The following is a 23,552-nucleotide window of genomic DNA, read 5'->3' on the forward strand; positions in this document are numbered from 1 at the left end:
AAAATATAGGGGAGAATCCAAATATAGCTCGACTGGCCACCTAATCACAATAATAGGTACAGGAGTTAAATTGTACCGTCTACAACCCTCACAAAGAATCCACCCAATTAGAAAACAAAGATCATGCATGTGGAATATCAGAAACCCAGCATAGAAAAAAGGAAACATGCGCATGCAGATGTCAGAATGTGAACAGTCATATGAGGAAAAATTCTTTTATTATGCATGCTATAGAACAAAATAAATAGCCAACTAGAATGCAAAACAAATGAAGGGAGCTTAATGACTGCTTGTTCAAAAATAACTATCAATCTCGGAGATGATAACAATATTATGGCTGTTCAATATTCTCATGAAAATAATAAGTATGTGCAAGTGAGGAGTGTCCCAACTTATGTCATGGTCTTTCTTTTGAAGTTGTAGCCAATTAACTCTCCGCGGGCCGCACAATTTTTTCTTGTGGGCCGCATTTGGCCTGCGAGCCGCAGTTTGCACACCACTGATCTATAGTATATATAGAGCTCTACTATTCGATCCTATATTCTCTTATCATCATTATGGTAATTACATTACTTGTAGATAGGTGAATTTATATAAATATCATTTATAAATTAAACTTATTGCACTCAATTAGTAGTGAGTTAGAAACCCATGTACATCGTCTGTACGAGTAGAATTATGCATGACAACGTTTTGCAAAATACAAAAGCACCTGACATTTTTATTTGGCGTTTATTTTTATTCCGTTTTAATTTTATTTTTCAATTTTTTTTTATTTTTAATTTTACGCATGACAACGATAGGCCACCATAAACATCTTTGCATTAATATACGCCTATGAATCCATCAGCATGATAGAGCAAGATTAAATAGAGTCCCCAAACTTAAAAAAATACCTTTAGTGAAATGCTATTTCAACGTTCAACGACTTATGCTTTTTAACAGTATTGAAGTTACGCAAAATGCTATTTGAACATTCAACTACTGACGCTTTTTAACAGTATTAAAGTTACGGTGAAATGTTATTTAAAAGTTTAACGACTGACTCTTTTCAACTGTATTGAGTAATGAGTACCAAACCAAAGCAATTGTCTATTTTTCTTAAATAGTTTGGTGCATACATATTGTCAAAAGAAGTGTAGGCAAAACAGTAAAACTGGTGGGAATTCAATACAACTCCACATGGTGGTCTCAGTGTGAAATGTGAATCTCGAGACGCAAAATGGCAAATAATACATTATATTTGAGCAAGCGGATTATATATGACCAGCTAACGATTCCCGCTTGCATTACAAGTCATGAATTTTGCCACGTAACTGTGCAACTAATTCTGCATCAAAGACGCTGATAACCAGGTATTGAATCGACACAGGAAAACCAATTTGATTGAGAATAACGCCAGTTGAAGGCAAGATCCTTCTGGTGAAATCTACAGCCTTTCTCACAAATTATGATAACACCCAGAGCTAATCCATTGTATTTAGCAATCGACTTGTTTCTGCTTTGAAAAATATTAATATTAGACGCAAGCACTCAAAACTGTAAACTTGGCCAAATAAACTTATAAACTAATATGAATTTTATGCACCAGAAAACAGATCCTGCTAAGTGTAGGCCATAGGCGAGTGCAAGTTACGCGCTCGGTAGTTGGACGAAATAGTTGATTTCGCCCTTTTCCGAGGGCCACAAGTATTTGTATTCGACTTGGTTTTCCAGGGATGCTCGAATAAATGATTGTTTCGACCTGAGAGAATAAACTAAAGGAATCCGCTATCGCTCACCTCAGAAAACTATGCCAAACTTATACACTTTAGCTTTGGGAAAACAATATCGGGTTTGCTGAATATGACAACCTGCCAAGAATGGGTTGGCACCCGAATCCCACCATTGCCTTAACTCACACCAGATATCAGACCACAATTACTCTACAAAAAGAATTTAATTAAATTGCACGTCTAAGGATGCTTCAAATACCAGACACCAATGTACAATGATTTAAATAACAAGTTAAGTCAGTTAACTTGTCCCCAATTCATAGAAAAATTTCCCCCAGCTGTACACAGCTACATTCATTTTAGACTGGCAAATTAGTGGATTAATATTTGCAGGGAGTCAAAAATCTGGATTTATCAACGTGATCGATCCACTCTTGATAAAACATGATTTAATTGGAAATGTTAGATCAAATTGGCAAGCTATGGAATATATATGTATTAATACAGTAAACACACTAAAAGCTATATGATGTCTAACCATTGCTGAAAGCCCAAAAATAAAAGATACAAAGAGAAAATAGTGCAAATGGAGATTGTTACAATTCAAAACAAAAAGCTACAAAAATATGCAAAAAAAAAATTTTCCCAACTGAAAAAACGTCAAAACTAGACTAAAATAATCTACTGACGATAACTATTGTTAAATTCTGTAATAAAGTACTATAGATAACCAGTAGTATTGCTACACTCATGCCACTCTGTCAGATGCAATATATAAATGATTTACATTATCACATGACACAAACCAAAACAGATAATGAAATGAAGAACAGTAATAGCAGGAAATTTTGATTTTAGTTCGATGTAGCTTGCAATTATCCAAGTGTTCTTTGTCATCAACTGGAAGGAATCCACATGGTATGCGCTTGTACTACATTTGTATTGTAGTTGTATGTAACACAATTTAAATTCGGATTTGCTGCATTTGAATCAGCAATGAATCCATACAAGATGATACTATCCATATTGCTACTATGTCTCATCTACTCTTGAAGGAACTCCAATATTTTCCATTGAGCTTACAGAAGTGTGTGTTGGCAGGTGATCCCTTTGCACCCACTTTCTTTATTTGGTCAGTCCGAATCATCATAATATTGGGGTTTTCGAAGCTTGCCATTACTGAGTGGAACTTCTTCCGAATCACTTCTAAAAATCAACAATGATATATCATGAATTTTCATTATCAAAGATTTGGATTCTTCGAAGTGTATTAAATAACCATAGTGTGAATTTTGTGATGAATCTAACCTTCATTTGACATATACCAGAAGATATGGAGAAATATAACTACCTTCAAGCAGTATGTTTCAAATCAGCTGTCAGCAGTTTTACCCATTTAGGGTCGATATGTGACTTGACGTGAACAGCTTGGTTGCAGTTGGCAAGTCTTTATACATTATGAAATCCAATCATTATAGGTAGTTTTAACCAAAAAGCTAAATATGTGAGTCGGCAAAACTTACCCATATAAAACATCTTCATCTGAATCATTTAAAAGGGAGAATCCTGGGTGATGTTCAAAGTCTGATTCTGTCAAAAAAAAAACAGGGGCTTGTGATATCAACTGCACTAAAGTAAGATGTTAAATTTAAAGCATAAGAAAGTGCCAAACACTGCCAAATGACATGCAAAAATTTAGGAAATTTATGTACTACCATGCAAACATAGTTATCATGTATATGGTAGAAGGCGCCAATAACAGTAAAGTAATTGTATAAAACAGTATGCAATGGGACCTAAGCTAAGCACTAGTCATTCAAAAAATAGGGCAATGAGACATCCAACTTTTGTCTTACACATCCCGGTTTGTTAATGTCAGGCAAAGGTAATTAGACAAACTGTATTTCTAATCACCGATAGTATATTACAGGCATAAACAGTGGAGCACCCAGCAAAAGTGTGACACAAATTCAACTAGCATTTCAGTGTTATTATCAGCAGAAGTGACACCATTTCACCCCAGCACTACTCACGCTAATTAATTCTGTTGAATCATCAACTGGTCAGAAAGATTGAAATGTTAGAAACATTTGTAGAATAAAAGCATGACATGCCAACTAAGGATGGCAAATTTAATTGAAGTAATACAAATATATATATGTATATATACAGATATAAAAGCCTTTTTATTGTTTCAGGGACAAAATTACAGTTGTATTTCTATAAAATTTAACATTTCTGTATTGAAATAATGATTTGTGTTACACTTCACATAGTACATATTGCTACGTATTGTGATTTTGCTTTAAACGGTTCTGAAACTGGAAGCAAATTGCAAGGTAGTATTTCATAATTGCTAATTATTCAGATATAAAAATCAACACCTGAGAAACACCTACTTTATAAATTGTACAACATAATCAGTTAATCGTGTTACAAATCTCCAATATCTTATTTATCTTCAGTCAACCAAAAATGAATGTTATAACTTATAGATTAGAACTACATTGACAAGACATCAAGCATGAGATTTTTTATTGTATAGCAAACCGGTACTCTCACCCAGCCATGCCAACAACTCAAATAAAGAAGAATATACAAATTGTGAAATACTACCACCAGATTCATATCAGTCAGCTACAAGTTATTATTTATCAAGCAATTTGTTTCTTGCTTATTTACTATTATAACCTTATTTTAAGCAAATGTTAAAACGAAGTAATGGAAGGTTTAAAATGAATTGAGGCAGATGAATGAAAAAAATTGCCACACTGAGCCAAACTTGAGAAATCTTATGAAGTACCAGTATATGATCGAACTACTGAGCATTTCACTAAAATTTGCCTTTAGGCAATTTTGTTAAACAGGACCTATCAGATTTTGTGAAACATGAATTGGTTTCAATTCTGCAGAGAATTAATAGAAATTTTGAATTTCCAAACAACATTCAATCAAGGCATGATCCTTTACCAAAGCCATATTTTAATACAATAATCTGATCCAATCAATAAAAAAGTTAGATTCAATTCTGAACTGAAACATGTTTGTGATGGAATGAATATACTTCTAATAAAACAGCATAATGCAAGGCAACCATTCTCGCAGTCTTTAATCTCCTAATGATGCTGATAGTAATAATGTTGACTAAAAAATAGAAATTTGCTCTTACCTTCTTGAGCAGTCTTTGATGGAGAATACACGAAAGCCATTGTGAACATGTAAAAATTCAGTAAAGCGTAGAAACAAACAAATTCAGCTGGTTAACATTACATTAAGGAATCATATACAGTACAATATAAAATTGGACTACGAAGAAAAACTTATAAGATATCTAGAATATCCAATTTTATATTTATCATATGATTGTGATGTGATGAAATTGAACAATCTTATCTGACTATGACCACATGAATTGAAATGAGTAGATATAGTTGTCAATCTTGCTACATTATACAAAAATTACTATGATACTATGACTATATTCGATTAAAAAAGGATATAATTATCATATTGCGTTGATATGTCAGCAACAAAATTATCTTGCAACATGGTAGCACCAAACCTCAGTACAATGATTGCAACACTAAAAAAAATAATAGTATCGTTTATTTCACTATAATTAAAATGTTATTGAATAAATAATAAAAAATGAATTGGCTGAATCAGGCGGGAAAGAAATATCACAAGGTTGTCAATAAGGCAAGGTCATTTGAATTCTTATAAGCAGGGTTTTTGAGTCAGAGAAAATTATGACCTTTTCCAGACTCTAAAGTCTGTCTCCCAACTCCTGATTGACAAAAAATTTGACTCCAATTTGAGTTGTTACCCCGGGTTAAAGGATATGTGGACTCAGCTTATGACAAAAAAATTATATTTTAACAAAGAAAACTTCATCATGCAAAGGTCTTGTTGAATTTTCTTTCAATAACAATGCTTAGTCGACTTGATGTTTTCAGTTTCTGTTGCAGATTTTGATTTCGTTCACCACCATTCGTTCCAGAATCGTGAAGTTTTGACTCCGATTCCCAACTCTGAAGAATTCGAAACTACCCCCACTCGGTTAAATTTTGGAATACGATCCAAGTTCAGACTCTGATATTAATAAGATAGCAACTAATGTGAAACCTCCAAAAGGTGCACAATTTTTTATTTTGATGACGGCATCACATACAAAAAACAAATCTTATAGAGCCTCCAAGAAATTTTTGGAATTAAAATTCCATGCTGCTGAAAACAAATAACTGGCTAACTAATCCCATACATGGGCTGGTAATCGGACGAGAGGCCGTGGTTCGCCATATGATTAGGCTGTCTTATCGACTTTCCTCTCCTCCGGGACGAATATGTGAATCCTATCTTAATGGCATTTTCGTGCCAAATACAATCTTTAACCACTGAAAATTTTAAGCAAAGTGGAGTGATGAGAAAGGCGTTTTTTTTCACAACAAAAAGAAGAAAATATTGACTAACAACAAACAACAACATACCGGTAATAACAAAATGATGTCCTCTTTGTGTCCAATAACATGTTACCAGTTTTTACTAGTAATAATCATTAGATAGTATTGCTCTAGGAATCTATATACAAGTCAGTACTAACCTTATGATTAGGACAAATGCAGTCAGTAAAGTAAGGAAGCGAAGTCTCAAATTAAAATAAGGTTTCAAACGAAGTTCTGAGCAAGCTCGAACCAATAGAAACAACAGATATAGAATGTATGCCACTCCAACTGTGAAAAACATTACTTTCATGCCCTGCAAAATAGGTATCAATGTTGATTGTGATACAGATATAAAAAATAGAGTATAATTGAGCATGAAAAAACAAGGAAAATAATCCTAAATTTGCCTGTAATGAAATGGTTTGAAATACCAATAAAGGTGGTGTAAATGATAAAATGAAAGCACAAAGAGGGGTATTGTAAAATAATGGAGAAATAAAGAATCAACTCACAGTAAAATTTGTTATATCCAATTTATACTGGTATGTTGGATCTCTCAACTCATTATACCTGTTGAAAAAAAGATAAGGATTACTTGAATTATATGAGATATTATTATGCTTAATAATATATGGTTTTTCAAACTAGGTCCTCTGCCTCCCTGGGGGGCGACAGAGTGATTCTCCAGGGGCCATGGGCAAAGGCCCTCGCTAAGTACCATTTGTGATGACTAAATCAATTTGAAGTAAATTTGCTGTGACTTTTTTAAAATTCTTAACTGTTATGCATTTATACTTTTGTTTTCGTTTATTTGGAACATAAAATAACTGAAAAAAACATGTAAAAAGCAAAACTAGATGTTTCATATCAGAGTAGGCGACCACAAATGTATTGAGTTGAAAGGAAGCTACAAATCAAGTTTGGGAACCACTGAACTAGGCCGATCAATTGAGATGATAACTACTAAGTCAAGAGTTGGCTTATTAGTTCTCATCCCAATTTATCAGTTTAGTTCAGTGCTTCATAAAAACAGAAATCAAATCACTTACTGTTGCCATGAACCCAAGGTTACTGCTGCCAACCATAATAAAGAGCAAATAATAAGTTTTGGAAGATAGAAAGTTGAGAATCTTCTTCTGTCTGTTGCTGCTCTTATGCCATGGTAGACACACAACCAGAATAAAAGTAGAGCACATAGAAAAGTGGCCTGGAGATAAAAATATGATTTAGTTAGATTCTTTATACACCTGTGCCATACAAAAATATTATGGTTAGATGTGGTAAGAACAGGTCTTTACAAGCTTGAGTGTGATTTTGCATGGATAAATTGTTAAACTGACGAGGATCGACCAAAGAGCAGCAATTTCAATTCTAATATATATGCACTCTATTTATGTACAGGGTGACTGAAAAACAGAACCCGTAAATTTCAATTAATTTATGATAATGGGGAAAGTATATTTTTGAACTCCTGTTTGTGTATGATTGAACCCAAAAGTAATCTAAGACGATTTTGCACATCATGTTCTCTCTAGAATATGTTCCAAATAACCTGTTTTTGGGCCACCCTGCATTAAGGTAAGTTATCACATTCATATATAAATGATTTGTTATTCAGGCATTCACGTTTGCATTTAATTTTTGTTTAAACATTTAAATCCTATTTTTACATTCAAAAACATTTTTACATATTTCAAGTTTATATTCAGGCAGATCCAAATTGATTTTTTGACAGTTATACTAGTTTAGATATTCTTTTCAAACATGGAATATTACATTCTTAAATTAGTATGCGACTAACATGATCGTATCGTCCCCATTTAGAGAATTGTTCACTCATACCGTATGGATCAAATGCATTTATAGTAACCTAGTGACTGAGATATAAAAATCATATTATTTTCTCTTCACTCTTCATTGACACTTCGTATTTTATCAGTAAGTGTCAACATTGTCTTAAACAAGTCAAATATGTAACAAAATGTGTGAGTAAAATACAAATCTGATTGAGTAAACAAAAATGAGATATAAGTAACAAGTGCTTGATCACCCCTCCTGTAATACCCTGAATAAACATTGGCAAAATTTAGATATAGATAATGGTGAGTTACCTGAAAAATTGTGTCAATAAATCCAGGTATCCAACTGTTTATCAAAAAACTCAGTGGAAATAAGGGATCTGAAATAAAAGGAAGATATGTTTGTGTCTTATATTTTCAACTACAGTAAGTTAAAAAATTTAAAAAACAATTCAAACGATTCTTAATGTTATTAAAATAATGACCAAACAAAGTTTATTTTGAACACTCAAAAATAAAAAATAAAAAGATAAAATAAATATCTCACCGTTATACAATAATAATAGAGGTAGAAGTAATGAAATCCATTTTTGTTCTATCGTCCAATCTCTCATATGAAAACGACGTAAGGTATGTGCAAACATACACTGAAACAAAAAAAATTTCACAATATATAATAAGTCAATAATTGACCAATTCTTGTCTGTTTCAACAAGAGATGTCCTAAATCAAGAAGTCAAAATATTCAAATATATTTGATGTTTTAAATTCTTGATTCAAGAAATAGTTTAGAATAGTTTTGAAAATTATTATGACTGTGACTAAAATGCCTTCATTTATTTTTTAAAAAATGCAAAAATGAGGAATCAATTAAATCACTTTTTATCGTAGCTTTTCCATTTTTCTTAACATTTCAAAGTTTAAATTCAATGACTTTGCACATGCACCATCTTTTTGTATTCATTTGTTGTCCAATTTAGAAAGCATTTGATAATATTCATTTCGGGCAATCGCTAGTTCTAACATATACACATTTATTCAAAAACTTGACTAGATTTTTGTAGAAAATGCCTATGAAAAACTGCAACCTTCCTGATATTAAAAATTTATCATATACAAACAAGTTGATTAAGAAATACTTGCACCAAATATATGACTAATAATAGACTTACCGTGACAAGAAATGAAATAACAAGGAAGACGAATCTGAACCAGATTTCAACTTGCGTGAATGTTGGATTGTAATATTTAAACTGAAATGAAAACAAAAAATTTTAAGATAATTTGATGAATTGACGTTAATTGACAAGACACTGGGTGTAGGCCTAACGGTTAAAGCATCAGACTTAAATATATTGGCATCACAAATTATACACATCAGGTTTGAAACCCATGCCCCCACTTCACCACGGGTTAATAAATTGGGTAAACAATGCCGAACTGTAAAAATTACGGTGCTCCCTAAGTATTCGTACTGAGATGGCGCACAACCTGAACATAGTATGTGTACCAGATCAAGGTTGTTCAGGTTGTGCGTCATCTTGGTAAGAATACGTTCAGGGCGCCAAAATTACAGTCCTTTCTCATAAAAGTAGCTCCTTTTGTATCATAAGATATCAGTGGGCAGTGGCTGCTTATATATGGCCTTGGTCAGAGCAAACGGTGTGGACACAGCCCGCCAAGTTTATTTATACCCCGGGTAAGTGGTCAGTATAGGGACCCTAGATCTTCAACTCGTAGGTTGTTCAACTTACCTCGAAGAAAACATCCTCGACTGAATATTTGAGGTTTTCAATTCCATAAAAGTTAACTTGCACCCTTATTCTTGTATATTCGAGATAGCCAAGATGCAAAACGACTAACGGATCACATTCACTTCCAGAACAATGTAAAGTCCTCGTGCGATTGTGAGTTCGTGTTCCTTCATGGCCAGATGCATCAGGGCTGATCGAAAATATCATAACACCGAGAGTAAAATCTTGTGAAACTGTAGCCCCTGAAAATATAAACAAAGTAAATAGGATGTAAAATCATAAATTCATAACAAAAGCATTATTATTGTAAAACTGGGAGTGGAATAACCATATAGTCCATCTTTTCAATTGACTTTTGGGACCTCCTGAAATATGCGCACCAAGATGGCACACAACCTGAACTCATGTTGTGTACAAGGTTAGGGTTCAGGCTGTGCGACATCTTGGTACGCATACTTCAGGAGGATGGTACAAAACCATTGCTATATGTTAATTTCCATTAAGAAAACTGGTTTCATGACTTCAATTGAAACTACAAAGAGAACAATGGTTCAATATTGAATTTCTTTTATACGAGTAAATGACTTTCTCTCTGAAAAAGGCCTTACACACACAGTCACTCCTAGTCAGGAACAATGATATTAAAAAAAAACAGTTCCATATGTATAAAACCTGAACTACCTGCTTTACAAACATCCCATAGCAAGCAAATGGTATATTTCCCTTTTTATAAACTACTTGCTGGTGAATGTGGAAAAAATCACTAAAAATTCCACATACATTTTTTGTTTTGGATATTTTTTCCAAAATTCCCAATGGTACCAAATACTAACAACAGTTCTAACCTGATGGATTTTTCACTTTGATATTTGCCAGTAACCATAACTGTTGATTAAAAGTTGACATAACTGGTGACATAAATGTGTAAGGTCCAGTCTGAAAAAAGAGAAATTACATTTTGGACATACTGACAAAAAGATTTTATAAGAAGTAAATAACCAACCATAAATCAAATAAAAAACAAGTAGGCTATAAATATTAAATAACCACATGCCTAACAAACAATTATGTATGTGATTGCCATTAAAATTTCAGAAATTCAAGTATCTATTTATTAAAAGTATAATATCAGATTTTCAACAAGGAGAGACATGCTTTAAAATACCCATATATATTATATTAAGCATTCATGAGCCTCTAATGAAGATATGTGTAATATATCGAGGATACTTACGGCTATATTTTCTTGTTTCACATTGCTTGTGTTCATATGAGTAGAGCTTATAATACGAGGACCTAGAAAAAATGAGGGAGATTACAGGACATGGAAAACAAAAATTAATTCCAATGTATATAGAGTTCTTCGATGGATATGAGAATAAGTATTATCAGAGAATTTAACAAAAATAAAATTTTACTTATAATTTCAATTATGATCAAAATTTGTTCTTATAGTATATGCCGCTGTAATTTTTTTCAAAATTTTCAAATAAAATGGGTCATCCGTCAAAGGTTTTGCTATTTTGCTATATCTATATAAGAAGTTAATTTCAAAATATTTTCAAGAATTTTTTTTTAGAATAACCAGTTATTCAAATATTGAACTCCATTGAAAGATAAGACAACTGACTGAAGTTCTCAAGGAGTGTGAAACTGATCGATAAAAAGAATAAGGAATCTAAAACATTCATCAACTAATATATTTGTACAAATGCCATTTGACAGATCATATACCATGATTTATGAGGAAATGCATCATTAGAAAAAACAAACATTACCACTTGTAAGAACATGATTCAAAGCAGCCTTAACAAACCAATGAAAAAATGATTCACAACAAAATAAACTACCTGCAAGTCCAACAAGAACAGTGAGAAGAAAACAAGTAAAAAAAGCAACAAAAACCAGCACAAATTGACGTTTCGACAGTGTGTACAATCTCATCTGAATCGTCCTGAAATAAAATACAAGTTATATAAATAGTAAAAATAACATGATCTCTTTCAACGAAATAGTAAGAATCCATATAAATAAGAATCCATATATAAATGGAATCATCGTTTTGGCAAGTGAGCAATCTTGCTACTAGTCTAATCGAAGTACCGGTATCCATGTGAATGTGACAAATTTTATGAGTTTTTGTTACACCATCACAATGGTCTGTGTAAGATGCCACTGACTACAAAAAGAGTTATTATTTTTGGTAGGATTGAAATTTACGGTAAATGCTTAACCAATCAATTCATTACAGCCTGAGTGAAGTGGATGGCATGAGATTAGAAACTGGGAATTACCGTACACAGGTCGGTCCAACATGTTAACTAGTAGAAAGTAGGCAACCGTGTCAACATATATTATAGAAATTCATTTCCTGAGTAAGCCAAAATATTTATATTTAGCTAAACTTGGACTAGCAGAGAGGCCAAAAAATAGATGAGTGTATTTTTAGTATTTCCTAACTAACCCTAACCCAACTGATTGATAAGTTGGTGTTTCATTCATTCAAATAAACCAATATCTGAGCAGTATGATAAAAAAAATCATACACATGCTAGTCTAATGTATATTTATATAGCCTATATTTGGGTTTAATGTTACAGACAAATGGTTAAACAGAGGTATGAATTAGAGCCACAAATTTCCCCATTTCGAGAGCTGATTGCATTTCCATTTCTGGAACGTTTATGCAATTTGAATAGAAATGGTGGCAGGAAGACAACCACAAATTTAAAGTACCACCAGTATGAATGGTTATGCCTCAAATTTTGATATTTTGACAAGTACCAACGATTGAGTTTATTTGTGTATCTGTATGGGCAGATAATAGATTTGTGCATTCTTTTGAGCAGCAGAAGTATAACAATAAATAGAGTCAAAACTTTACTCAAGACTTGCCAAGAAGGAAAAAATTTATTCTCCAATACTCACTTTTGCGTTTTAGCACATGACCCGTTGTCATGGCTGCCGCTGTGGCCAAAACATTTCCGAGCGTCTTTCGTTACTGATAACACCATAACAAGGAATATTGCAAATGCGGGTAAAATAATAAAGTTATCTTGAAGTCTTTCAGCGTCCGTGCTGTATTTTTCCACTTGTGATTTTACAGCTGATGCGATTTGCTGTCCAACGGACAGATAATTTTTTTCCGCTTTGCCGACATAAATATAGTCTGATATTGATCCACGCAAATCTCGCGGGTTATACCTCACAAATTCTATTACTGCCGCCGACGGCAGTTCAATTGGGTTTTCCATTTTTACGTGGTTTAAATTTAACAAAAACGCTAACGGGTTGTCGATTTATTAGATATCGTAACCTGAAGCAAGTCCGCCTTTTTGTATTTTAACCGGGTATCCCAGAGGGGTTATAGACCCGGCAGTAGCGGTATGCTGAATTGCAAAAAGAAATGATACATTCTTATTAAAATGAAAATAAAGAAAAAGTTTGAAAGTTATCTCATGGCTATCATCTAATCTCTAATCTAATGTATAACTTTAGTAACAGACTTCATTTGAAAGTAAAACGTACGCTGGTGAGACGAAAACGATATAGTCTAGGGCTCTAGGCTGAATTTCTTCCCACCTGGGCATGTATTACTTTGATCAATAGATCTAAATTGAAATTTATCAGATATTTGAATGTTGCGCCTTTTAAGATCAATAACTGCGCTATTTCTCTGATCACTCATCAGCTGCAGACTAACGAATAAACGCCGAACACGGAACCGTCTATTGACTGCAATCTCATTAAGTCTTGGATTGGTTGTAAACATATTGATCACTTCGAGATTTATTCGTTCTGTTGAAACTAGCCAGCTTAGAAAGAACTATTCTCAATTAATTTATTTATTTTAAACGCAACGCTGACGTAAATTTGACGGGAAGCTAATTTTGGGTCGAAACTTTACATGTATATTACGATTAATGTGATAAACTGTATTGAGAGCATAGCGTCGTGATGATGAATCTTTAGAGCATGCACGGTATCAACCACAAATATAGTATCGAGAACAGAAAGACTTGATCTGATTGCACACGACGATGACATTCCCATAATCTACAACGGCTGAGTGATTCAAACAACGCTGAATTGTTGCACACTTCAAACTTAGACCCTAACTAACTGTGTTAGACTCGTCAATATATTATTCACTTGATATCACCGGCAATACACTCAGTTTATTTATCTAACAAAAACAATCCACTCTTGGGTCATCGGTGATTCATACATTTTTGCAGGTAGGCTACAGTGTGAAAATAACTGTTTTTATACAGCATAACATCCAAGCCAAATCAATTATGTCGTCATAAAGGAAGTAGGAGAAACGTGACATTTGATTAACAATACAAAAAATAACTATAATTCAAATTTAGTGTGATTTTTCTCGAGTTGCGCATGATACGAAAGAAATTCCAAAATGCCCTTTCTTTTTCACAGAAAAGTAGGAAACATGTCATGAACTTCCTTTCCAAATCGGGTCAAATTGCTGGCGGGAAGTGAACTCACTACTCAAAGTGGATATTGATTCAACTCTGATTTTATACATGATAATATAAGTCATTTATTTTAATCAAATTTTAATGAAGTTAGGATCGATGATTTCCGTGCGGTGTTGATAGATAGAAACAGAACGTGAAATAGCAAGACACGCGAAGTGACATAGCCGGAATAGCAAGCCCAGTGAGTATAAGATTAGACGTCGGTATGAATTCTCTCTTGATGGCCATTGGCCATGCCCGTATATTATCAATCTTACAAACGCCATGTATTATTCTTCGATAAATTCAACTGCGAACCATTAGAATGCATCTCAAAATGAGATAAAAAGCGCAACCTTCATATTCTTGCACAATTAAAACAACGAGCTATCAAGCACGAGCAAAGATGGAACCTGTGTTTTATCTATGACGGGCTTACGTCCCACGTACACCCAAAAATAACATAACGTATCGCCTACAGTTTCGACAAAATTCAATTTAATTATTTCCTTTCTACATGGTAGCAGAGGCGTATTATAATACGTACTACGGTTACAATAACATTTGCAACCATAACTATGCTTTATATAACTTGCCACATAGGAGAAGTGCCTCTTCAAATAATTTGCTGCTCTTCTATTTTAATTCATACATCTAGCGATACTTAAGTTTACCAAGTAGCTTCAAATATCGAACAAATTTTATAAACGCGGATGTCATCGTTAAATTTCAAGACTTTTAACGACAGCCAATAAAATTTCATAATTCCCCGTAAATATATAATTTCTGTTTAAATTCAAATTGTACCGCTACACGTTCATAAACACGCGGTTGATAAATTTAAACTGATAGTATATAGTAATAATCTAAAATTGTACCCATCGCATTACGAAACTTTTCATTCTAAATAAGTAGTGAAGCTTGCCAAATAAGGAATATCCATCGCCACTTTGCTATTAAGATTGTGAAACGATTATCAAACATGCCTGCTTATAAATTAGTATCTCTATTAGGTAAATCTGAAAATGCATTCCATTCCCTTGCTGATATTTCTTTAATACTAAATAATAAAACAAAACAAATTTTTCTATATTTGCAAACTGTCTTAATATGCGAAGTCGATCGTAGCATTATATACATCTATCCAAACACGCTAAATAAAGGACATACAATCTAATGCCCAAAACAATGGGACGAATTAACATATGCAAACAAAACATTGGGACGGAAACAGCTGTAACTATACAACAGCTTAAATCGAACCTTTGGTCCGCGTATGGCCGAGACAAAAAGATTAAGGATGCAATAATCCTAACAACATTGACAATTTGGCATGAGCGACGAGGCCGGGGATTAATATTTTCTGCATTAAAACAATTCAAAATGTTAAAAAATCAACAAAACGTTGCAGGCGCGATTTCCTGGCGATTGTGTCAGTTCGTTGCAGGGTGTGCAGATGATATACAAGTAAAGAGAACGCATTAAAAACGCCGATGAAAGGGAATTTCAATCCACATTGAATCTATATAGTGATGGACAACGGAAAAACAATCCGCTGAAACCCGAATTAAATAAACGACCAAGTATATAATATATTTCAATTAATCATATCTTACTACAAACTCGAACGATACGGTTAATCTAACTGTAGGACTCTGCGTGTTGTCATATTATAAATATTCTTATTAATTTACATATACGCGAAGAACACTTAGTGTGGAAGAGGACTCCCCATGGGGATGTAGGAATATGAATAAGATGTTGATTGCATCGTCATCAGATGAACGCCAAACCACAAAAATGATTTATATTATACAGATATATTATGTTCGCAAGAACCGACCGTGGCTATGAAAATACGAAACCACGATCCAGTCTTGTTGTGTGGTTATTGTTCTGTATTTGAAAGACACGTTCGGCAATCGGTGGCGACATAATGTTGAACAACAGCCAATAGTCTGACTTAAGAATGTAACCACGGTGTGGATGTTGCGATATACAATCCACGGAGAACGTAACATATTTATCGGCCACATATTTACCCATTACCAACTAATTTATGTTCTCTGAATGATTGAAATAATCTCGGTACATGGAGCCAGATTGTCGATCATTCAACACTGATAGTGAGTGAATATGCATTATATATCCCAATGGTCAATTCAACGGGCTAATAGCAAAAGTAATCTACAACAACCAAGCGCGTCTACAAAACATATAATTTCTCGTCGCGGTATACGGCGCTTCATATTAGAATGAACGCCACGGGACAGGCGACTGACTGACAAATGCGATTTGTCATTTTAGGCCAGTATTCAGCTATCTTATCTTTAACTGATTTAAAAAACTTATACCGCGCGGTGCGTGACATTTAGCTGCTCTCTCTAAGGAAACTTTAACGTAACACTGAACGAAACACCGCTGATCTGTTACGCTCCTCAACACCAACAACAACATGATCAATACTCCACGAAAATCAAAACAAAAATATATCGAACTGATACGCTTAGTAGTGCAGTGATAACTAAGGATGCTCATATCAGAATAGTTTGGTATTCCGAGTAGTAGACCCAGTTTGCAGCAAGATTATGAGTTTTATCAGATTTGCGACGCAAAACAATAGATTTCACAAAATACTGTAATTTCGATTCTTCCTTCTTTTCGTAATTAATTTCAAATATCGATCGAACCAAATTGCTTCCTTTTGACATCAACAGTGATGTATGAGCAACAATTTGTTTTGGGTATCGTTCTATCCGAAATAGTTGTTACATACATTTGACAACACAACTGCAAAAATACTCGTCGCCTCAAAAAATTATATATCACTGGATCATAGAGAGCAGCGTTAACATAACATAGCAAATTCGCTACTACTTATCTAAGCTGTATGTGATTTCTTCGCCTTCAATCATTTATCTCAAAGAACGTTCTAAAACTGCCCGTGTTTAGAAGCATTCCTATCGTAGTTTGAAATCGAGAATACGAACATAGAAGGACGGTCCTAAACGACATTCTGTTTCTTGAGTCCGTGGATGGCCGATTGTGAAGAAACTATCGAAACCATAGATATAAATTGATCTTCAAGTCGCATTAAGTATATATATCGTTTCGTCTTCGGCCGCAAACGTTGCCTCTCAAAACAAGATAGATTTGACTTGGGTGTTCAGTTAATCACAAACAATAATGTTCCAATGTTTAGTCGATCCCTCTTTCGCTAACAATGTGTGTGCAAAAACACCATGTATCATAACAAATTTATCCCAGTAATGTTGCACATGAATGCTACCTTGATTACATGCTTCATAAGCTCTTGGAAGTTTAATAAATATAGGCAGACAGCATAGCATGATTGTACCGAGTATGGCTATCCATCTTAAATCAGGGGTCTTGAAACGACATTCCTTGGGTTACTTACTTGCAATAACGATCTTTTCCTAAACCAAAAGATATCCTATTTAAAACCCCCCAATGGCTGTATGGCTGTGAGCAAGAATAGACTAACAACTGGAATAACCAGATTGAGATATCATTCAAAAGCTATTTTTAATATGCTGAATACGAGTTCATGGAATTCAGTTGTAAGAAGCTTGCTGTTCAAGCATTTAAAATCATTTATCAACATTGAATGACATACCTAAAAGTAATTAACCCAGCAAGTACTTAAATAAAAGGAAGGAAGAAATGACTAATCATAACATAATAAAGTACATATCATTTTGTAAATATTATATATATTTAAACTTTTATAGTAAAATATAAAGCACACCAAGCATTTTAGATCATAGAAGAAAATCCTGAAAAGCAGTATGCTTCTTTGATGAGATATAATCAATGATATATTTCAAAGATTTATTCCTTATTCTCCAATATTGTGTAAGCTCTTCATTCAATTTTGTTAATGTAAGTTGAGAACAGTCAGATACAGCAAACATCTGTTGAATGCTCCTGGTGTATATTCTGAATATCTTTTGTTTAAGCCTCTTATGTTCCTTTTTCAATGGGGGATCACAATTGTCAAATTAAATGCGAACAATTTTTTTTCCAGTAAACAAGGGTTAAAAACTATTTCACAACTCAATTCTCATAAGTACTTTTAGCATAAAAATCAAATTTTTCATTCAGACAAAAACCTACCCCTGAGCGGTCATTAATCAATGAATCGACAGAATCTACTGAGAAACTACACTGCATCATACCAATTTAAGCATGACTTGGGCAGTTTGGTATTCACTCAGTGCTGAATGTTTTTTTAGCTTTTTTAATAATATGTTGGAAATAGGTGGTAAAGAATTCCCAACTGAATAGTCTGACACATGAGACATGTTGTGCACTAAACAGAGGTGAACACCGAACGCAGAGATAGATAGCATGTCAAAGTCAGGAAGAAGGTGACATTATATGACGAATGAGGTTATTGACTTAAATTCAAATGTAATTTAAGTTTGTATCCTTATTGTATGATTTTTTCTTACCAAAAGTAACTTTTTCATTTTATTACAAATTTTATTTTGTCAGTTACAAATGCTTACTTAATTTAGATGTTATTTTGGATATACCCAATGCAAGTTTTCAATCTGTAGAAAAAGCATCATCAACATACTGCTGACTGAGGCATTCTTGAACACAATATTGTATTTCTGAAGTAAATGAGTATACACTCAAAAAAGTACTGAATGGTTTTATTAATGTTATTATAAATCTTTGGCTTAAGTGAGCAATCTATAATTTTAATTAACCCAGTAACCTATATAATGCTATAGTCTATACCAGGGCTTCCCAAACTAGGGGCCGCGAAGAGAACACCAATTTCACACAAAGTACTATATCTATTGCATTTTTTCACTCTTGATTTGAAATACAATTATTAAAAATAGTGTAAACGATAATTTCACGATTCCGAGTGAATATACATCATCATACCGTGTTTTCCCAAAATTAAGACATTGTCTTCAATTTTTTCTCGAACACTGGGGCTCATTTTTTGGGGATGTAGAGAATAACGAGATTTTTCTAATATACAAAATATGAATACCGAAATATGATACCAATTTAATAGCACGTTTTCATTTCTAATAGAGGCTACATATAGATTATTAACCATTTAAAAAGTAGATTTCTTTCTATCAACCAGGACCCAGTGGTTTTCGAACTTCATTGTATCATGACGCCCTCCAGAAATATGCTCAAGTTGCAACTTCCCGTGAAACATACCGTACGTATTGATACATTTCAATATAATACCTTTTTTGCAATGAGTTTTATATAAACGAACAAACAAAACCTAACAACAGTCAGTAAAATCACATTTATTGGGCCATGGTAGAAAATCCTGCTTTATATAAATACAAAATCGCAAAGGAGATGTCGTGCGAAGCGCTTTTTGAATCAAGGAAAAACAAACGTTATCTACAGAAAACCGAATTTTCAGAATTAAACTCATTACTTATAACATCATCACAAAATTTTGCGACGCCCTAGCAGAATTGAAACTTCCACGGGATTAGGTAAACAAATTGCGCTATCGACGAAGTCTTTTTTCAAGGCTAACGGTTGTATTGAAATCATTTTTAAAATTCCGGTTTGGACTTATTTTGGGGGAAACACGGTAGAATCATCGAGCTTGCAGAGCAATGTATATTCTGATTGTTAGATCCAATTTGCGTGCTTGCATAACAATGCCGACTTTAATCGCTAAGCTAGCGGTTTCGGAAGGCGATTTGCTCAGTGCGCCTCTAAACATATCACATATATATTTTATTTATTCTAAATGTTTTATTGTTTCTCATTAAAGCAAATGATGAGTATATGAATCAAATTCATTTTAACTCCTATATTATTTACTCTCTGTTACGTTGTTACGTAACAGCTAAACCCTAATGCTGCAATTTCGTTGGTCGCAATTTATTCATTTGCTGAACCGAGTTTATCGAACACAGGGAGTTTTAAGCATTTTAAAGAAAAACTAGGCAGAGATAAAAAAAGAAAAATTAACCTTTTGCCTTTATTCCTTAGGCCTACATGTTTATAAACTTCAAAAGACATAAAGTACATATTATCGATGACAAACTTGTGTTTTATTTTGCGACAGCATATTTTTCGTGGAGGTGCGCCATTGGTTTTTTCCTTGATGATTTGGTGCCGCTGCAAACCGCTGCTTTATGCTAAGTTTGATCAATAAGAGTGAACAATTCCGGATTAGGACCAGGTAGTCGGTGGGCAGACATCGTAATTCATCATTAGGCCTGCATAGACAAACATTGAGCCACGGCTGAACTTGCTATGCAGCAAAAAGCATTCGCACCCATTACATTGAATAATTGAGTAACTTTAATCAGAGTAAATATGTGCTTGTTTTTGTTATTGAGTAGGCCTACTGGAAGCTGGGAATTAGCTGTGTCAATAAAATATAAAAAATGCATATTTCAAAGTGTTTAGCATTATTAACTTGAACAAGGGCCGCGAAAATTTTTAAAATATCAAAAGGGGCCGCGAGCTCAAAAGTTTGGGAAGCCCTGGTCTATACTATATTTATCTTCAACTGAGACACAACGTATGAAATATTGTAATCTACAACAAAAACACAATAATCACAAGACTGCAAGAGCTAGGTCAAATTATTCCATGGGTTATCATAGGATAGGATTTACATATTTATCCTGGGGGAGAGGAAAGTCGATAAGACGGCTTATTCATATGACTAACCACGGCCTCTCGTCTGGTTACCATTCCAAGTCGGGTATGGGATTAGTTATATTGTTTGTTTTCGGAAGCATGGACTTGGTGGTGGAGGAAGCCGTAACCGACCAGCGGTTACGTGAACCACCCAACGACGGCGAGGAGTCCAGCAATCCTCTCGCACATAACCATCCCTGCATGGGATTCGAACCTGCGAACCCACGCAGTGTAATTCAGTAATTAGAGGTGCGGTAGCGAGCGTATTCCTAACGCTTAGCCCGTTGAGCCACACTTCAATTCCAAATGTTTTGCAAAAATGAGACATAAAATAACTCTTGAATCTGAATATTGTACATGGTTACTAGCGGTATTGATATGCTCCTAGGACTCCTAGCCTATTTAGCTATGATAAAACTATTCTGGCCAATTTATATTTAATGTGATCTTAAATCAATAAATGCTGAAATGTGATAGAACTACACATATTTCAAACAGAAAATGAATACCCCATAGAATATAAAAATTAGAAAAAACATAAAAACTCTTTTTCCTCATATTCATTTTATTATGTTACCGGTATCAAATGAAAAGTTAATATACATTCAGAAGTTAGAACATTTACTTACGAGTCCATGTTTATTCAATTTGAGTTCAAAGTCACGTGGACACTGATACGCCAACTTTCCTCTTTTATCAAAAGCTTCAAAACTTCATAAAATCACCATACGATTGCAGACACTACCGGTATTTCTAAGCCCTTTTTTATTACGCATAACCTTCTCGACTTAATGCATTCAGACAGAAAATCATGGTACAATGGCCGTAGGCAACACGTCGACGAATGTAAACAATGGTGACGATGACGTCAGTACTCCGCATCCCCAACTCGCGGAAGAACTTTTAAGTGCGAGCCTCACTCGACAGTAGCGATTTGCGAAATAGAAAATAGTGTCAATTTCGGAAATTTGTTGCGGGTTTTTTTATCGCGATAAAAATCGAAGTGAATGCAATAAGCGTTTAAAATTTAAATAGCTTTGTCAGCGTAAATTGTCAATTCGACGTTATCAAAACTTTTATGGAATTGTGTATTTCAATAGTTATATTATAATACACTCAGTAAATAAATTGATTGCAAAATAGAACGATCAATGTATTATTTAGGATCCAAAGTGGAATGTGCTTTCTGTAGATTGGTTGGGTATATATACAGACTTTTTCATTAAAAATGGCCGAATGTTTAAAGTTTAAAAAAAATGTAAAATATTTGCCAATATCTCAAAAACAAATGATTAAAATAATGAAATTAAGAGAGTTAAATTCAAATTAAAACATAACCATAGATTGTACATGACGTCGGAAAAACTAGCTCATGAACAACCATGAATATTCACCTTCCGCCTGGAGCGCCTGTGTATCCGGATATCAGAACACTTGTTGGTACCATATAATCTTCGATTCCTTCCCTCAGTCTTTGTAGCACGGATGATGAGTCTTGTACGGTTTCGGAATATTCCAATAGCTTTTCGGTAAAAGTTTTGTGGGTCGGCTTTGGACTACTATGTATTGCATCTTCAATAAACGAAGGAGTGTTGTCTCGCGTCATGAATAGTAATGTCGACAGGTGAATACCACCAAAACCTCACGGTCTCGAAGAGCAAATCTAATTCCGCGGCCACCAATGCAAATTCCGCCGCATGCAAGTCGCTATCGATTTTTATTTTACAGCTATTTGGTTTTAGTAGTCTGCAATTTTGTAATCCATCTGCTGGCACATGTAATAATATTTATAAATGTGTGTAATTCTGTCTTCCAGAATTAATTTTGTGTCAGAATCTCAGACCTAGCGTAAATCTGAAGTAGCTATGTAATAGTGTACATTACCGCAAATTGAACATTGCCTCAAGGAAATTAAACAATAATCGGTGTAATTGTCTTTAACTAGAAGTAGCCTGAAACTATAATCGGGCAAAAATATATTAAATCTCAGGATCTATTTCCCTGCAATTTTTATTCACCAATGGCACCAATTAAATCGTTGAAAACTGGCTGCTAAGTAATTACATACGAAAGCGTCAGTATATGAAAGTCCTGGCCAAATAACATTTAATAATCTAGGAAATAAGAGTTACTCTTTGCAATCCCTGCCACGTACATCATACTATTTTATACTTTTACAGTGTTTAACTATGGGCGGAAATGGATACCGCAAACGCTCTACCAGGCGAATCGCTGCCAGCGAAACTGAAAGGGTCGCCCTTAATTATACCGCTATACAGCATCTGATGCCTCATCTCCGTGTGCGTCATAGCGCAAGGCTACATACTATATGTGAAATACATGAATAATTTAGCACTCATCACCCAAAATATTGATAGTGAAGCAGAGCAAAGATAAAATAATATATGAAAACGTTTGATCGAAATTGGTGGATTGCATTTGGTCAATTCGATTAAAAATGCCTAAGGATATTATATCTACAATGTGATAGACTTGAGGTTTGGTTAAACTACCACTTACATTTTCATAACAAGTACAAATCCCGACCGCAACTAGTTGTGAAACATACCAAAGTGTTGCCCCTCCGGCCAATTTGGTATAGTAGCTTTCGACTGATCTATGGTTGAACAAAGGGTAAATTTCGCTATTATAGGTTTCCGTAAATAACCCTGTTCTGATAGGACATTCC

At 34.1% G+C, this 23,552-nt stretch overlaps 1 protein-coding gene across 4 annotated transcripts; it reads right to left on the reverse strand.

Annotated features, from left to right (window-relative positions):
• Positions 1-1,920: 1,920 nt before the first annotated feature.
• LOC120337256 (transmembrane protein 181-like) lies at positions 1,921-22,748 on the reverse strand. 4 transcript variants are annotated; one of them, XM_039404986.2, is made up of 16 exons: positions 12,639-13,151; positions 11,561-11,664; positions 10,945-11,006; positions 10,556-10,646; positions 9,711-9,952; positions 9,129-9,209; positions 8,504-8,603; positions 8,269-8,336; positions 7,207-7,364; positions 6,670-6,727; positions 6,316-6,470; positions 5,216-5,298; positions 4,885-4,974; positions 3,749-3,774; positions 3,239-3,305; positions 1,921-2,921 (listed from the first exon to the last, which is right to left on the reverse strand). In XM_039404986.2, the coding sequence occupies exons 1-15, from the start codon at positions 12,962-12,964 to the stop codon at positions 3,267-3,269; spliced, it is 1,683 nt and encodes a 560-aa protein (XP_039260920.2). In that variant the 5' UTR covers positions 12,965-13,151; the 3' UTR covers positions 1,921-2,921; positions 3,239-3,266. The 4 variants fall into 4 exon arrangements, with proteins under 4 accessions (XP_039260920.2, XP_039260921.2, XP_039260922.2 ...); XM_039404987.2 differs by lacking the exons at positions 3,749-3,774; positions 12,639-13,151 and adding an exon at positions 22,258-22,748; XM_039404988.2 differs by lacking the exons at positions 3,749-3,774; positions 12,639-13,151 and adding an exon at positions 21,493-21,693.
• Positions 22,749-23,552: the final 804 nt, after the last annotated feature.

This window comes from Styela clava, chromosome 10 (assembly GCF_964204865.1).
Source record: "Styela clava chromosome 10, kaStyClav1.hap1.2, whole genome shotgun sequence".
Lineage (NCBI taxonomy): Eukaryota > Metazoa > Chordata > Ascidiacea > Stolidobranchia > Styelidae > Styela > Styela clava.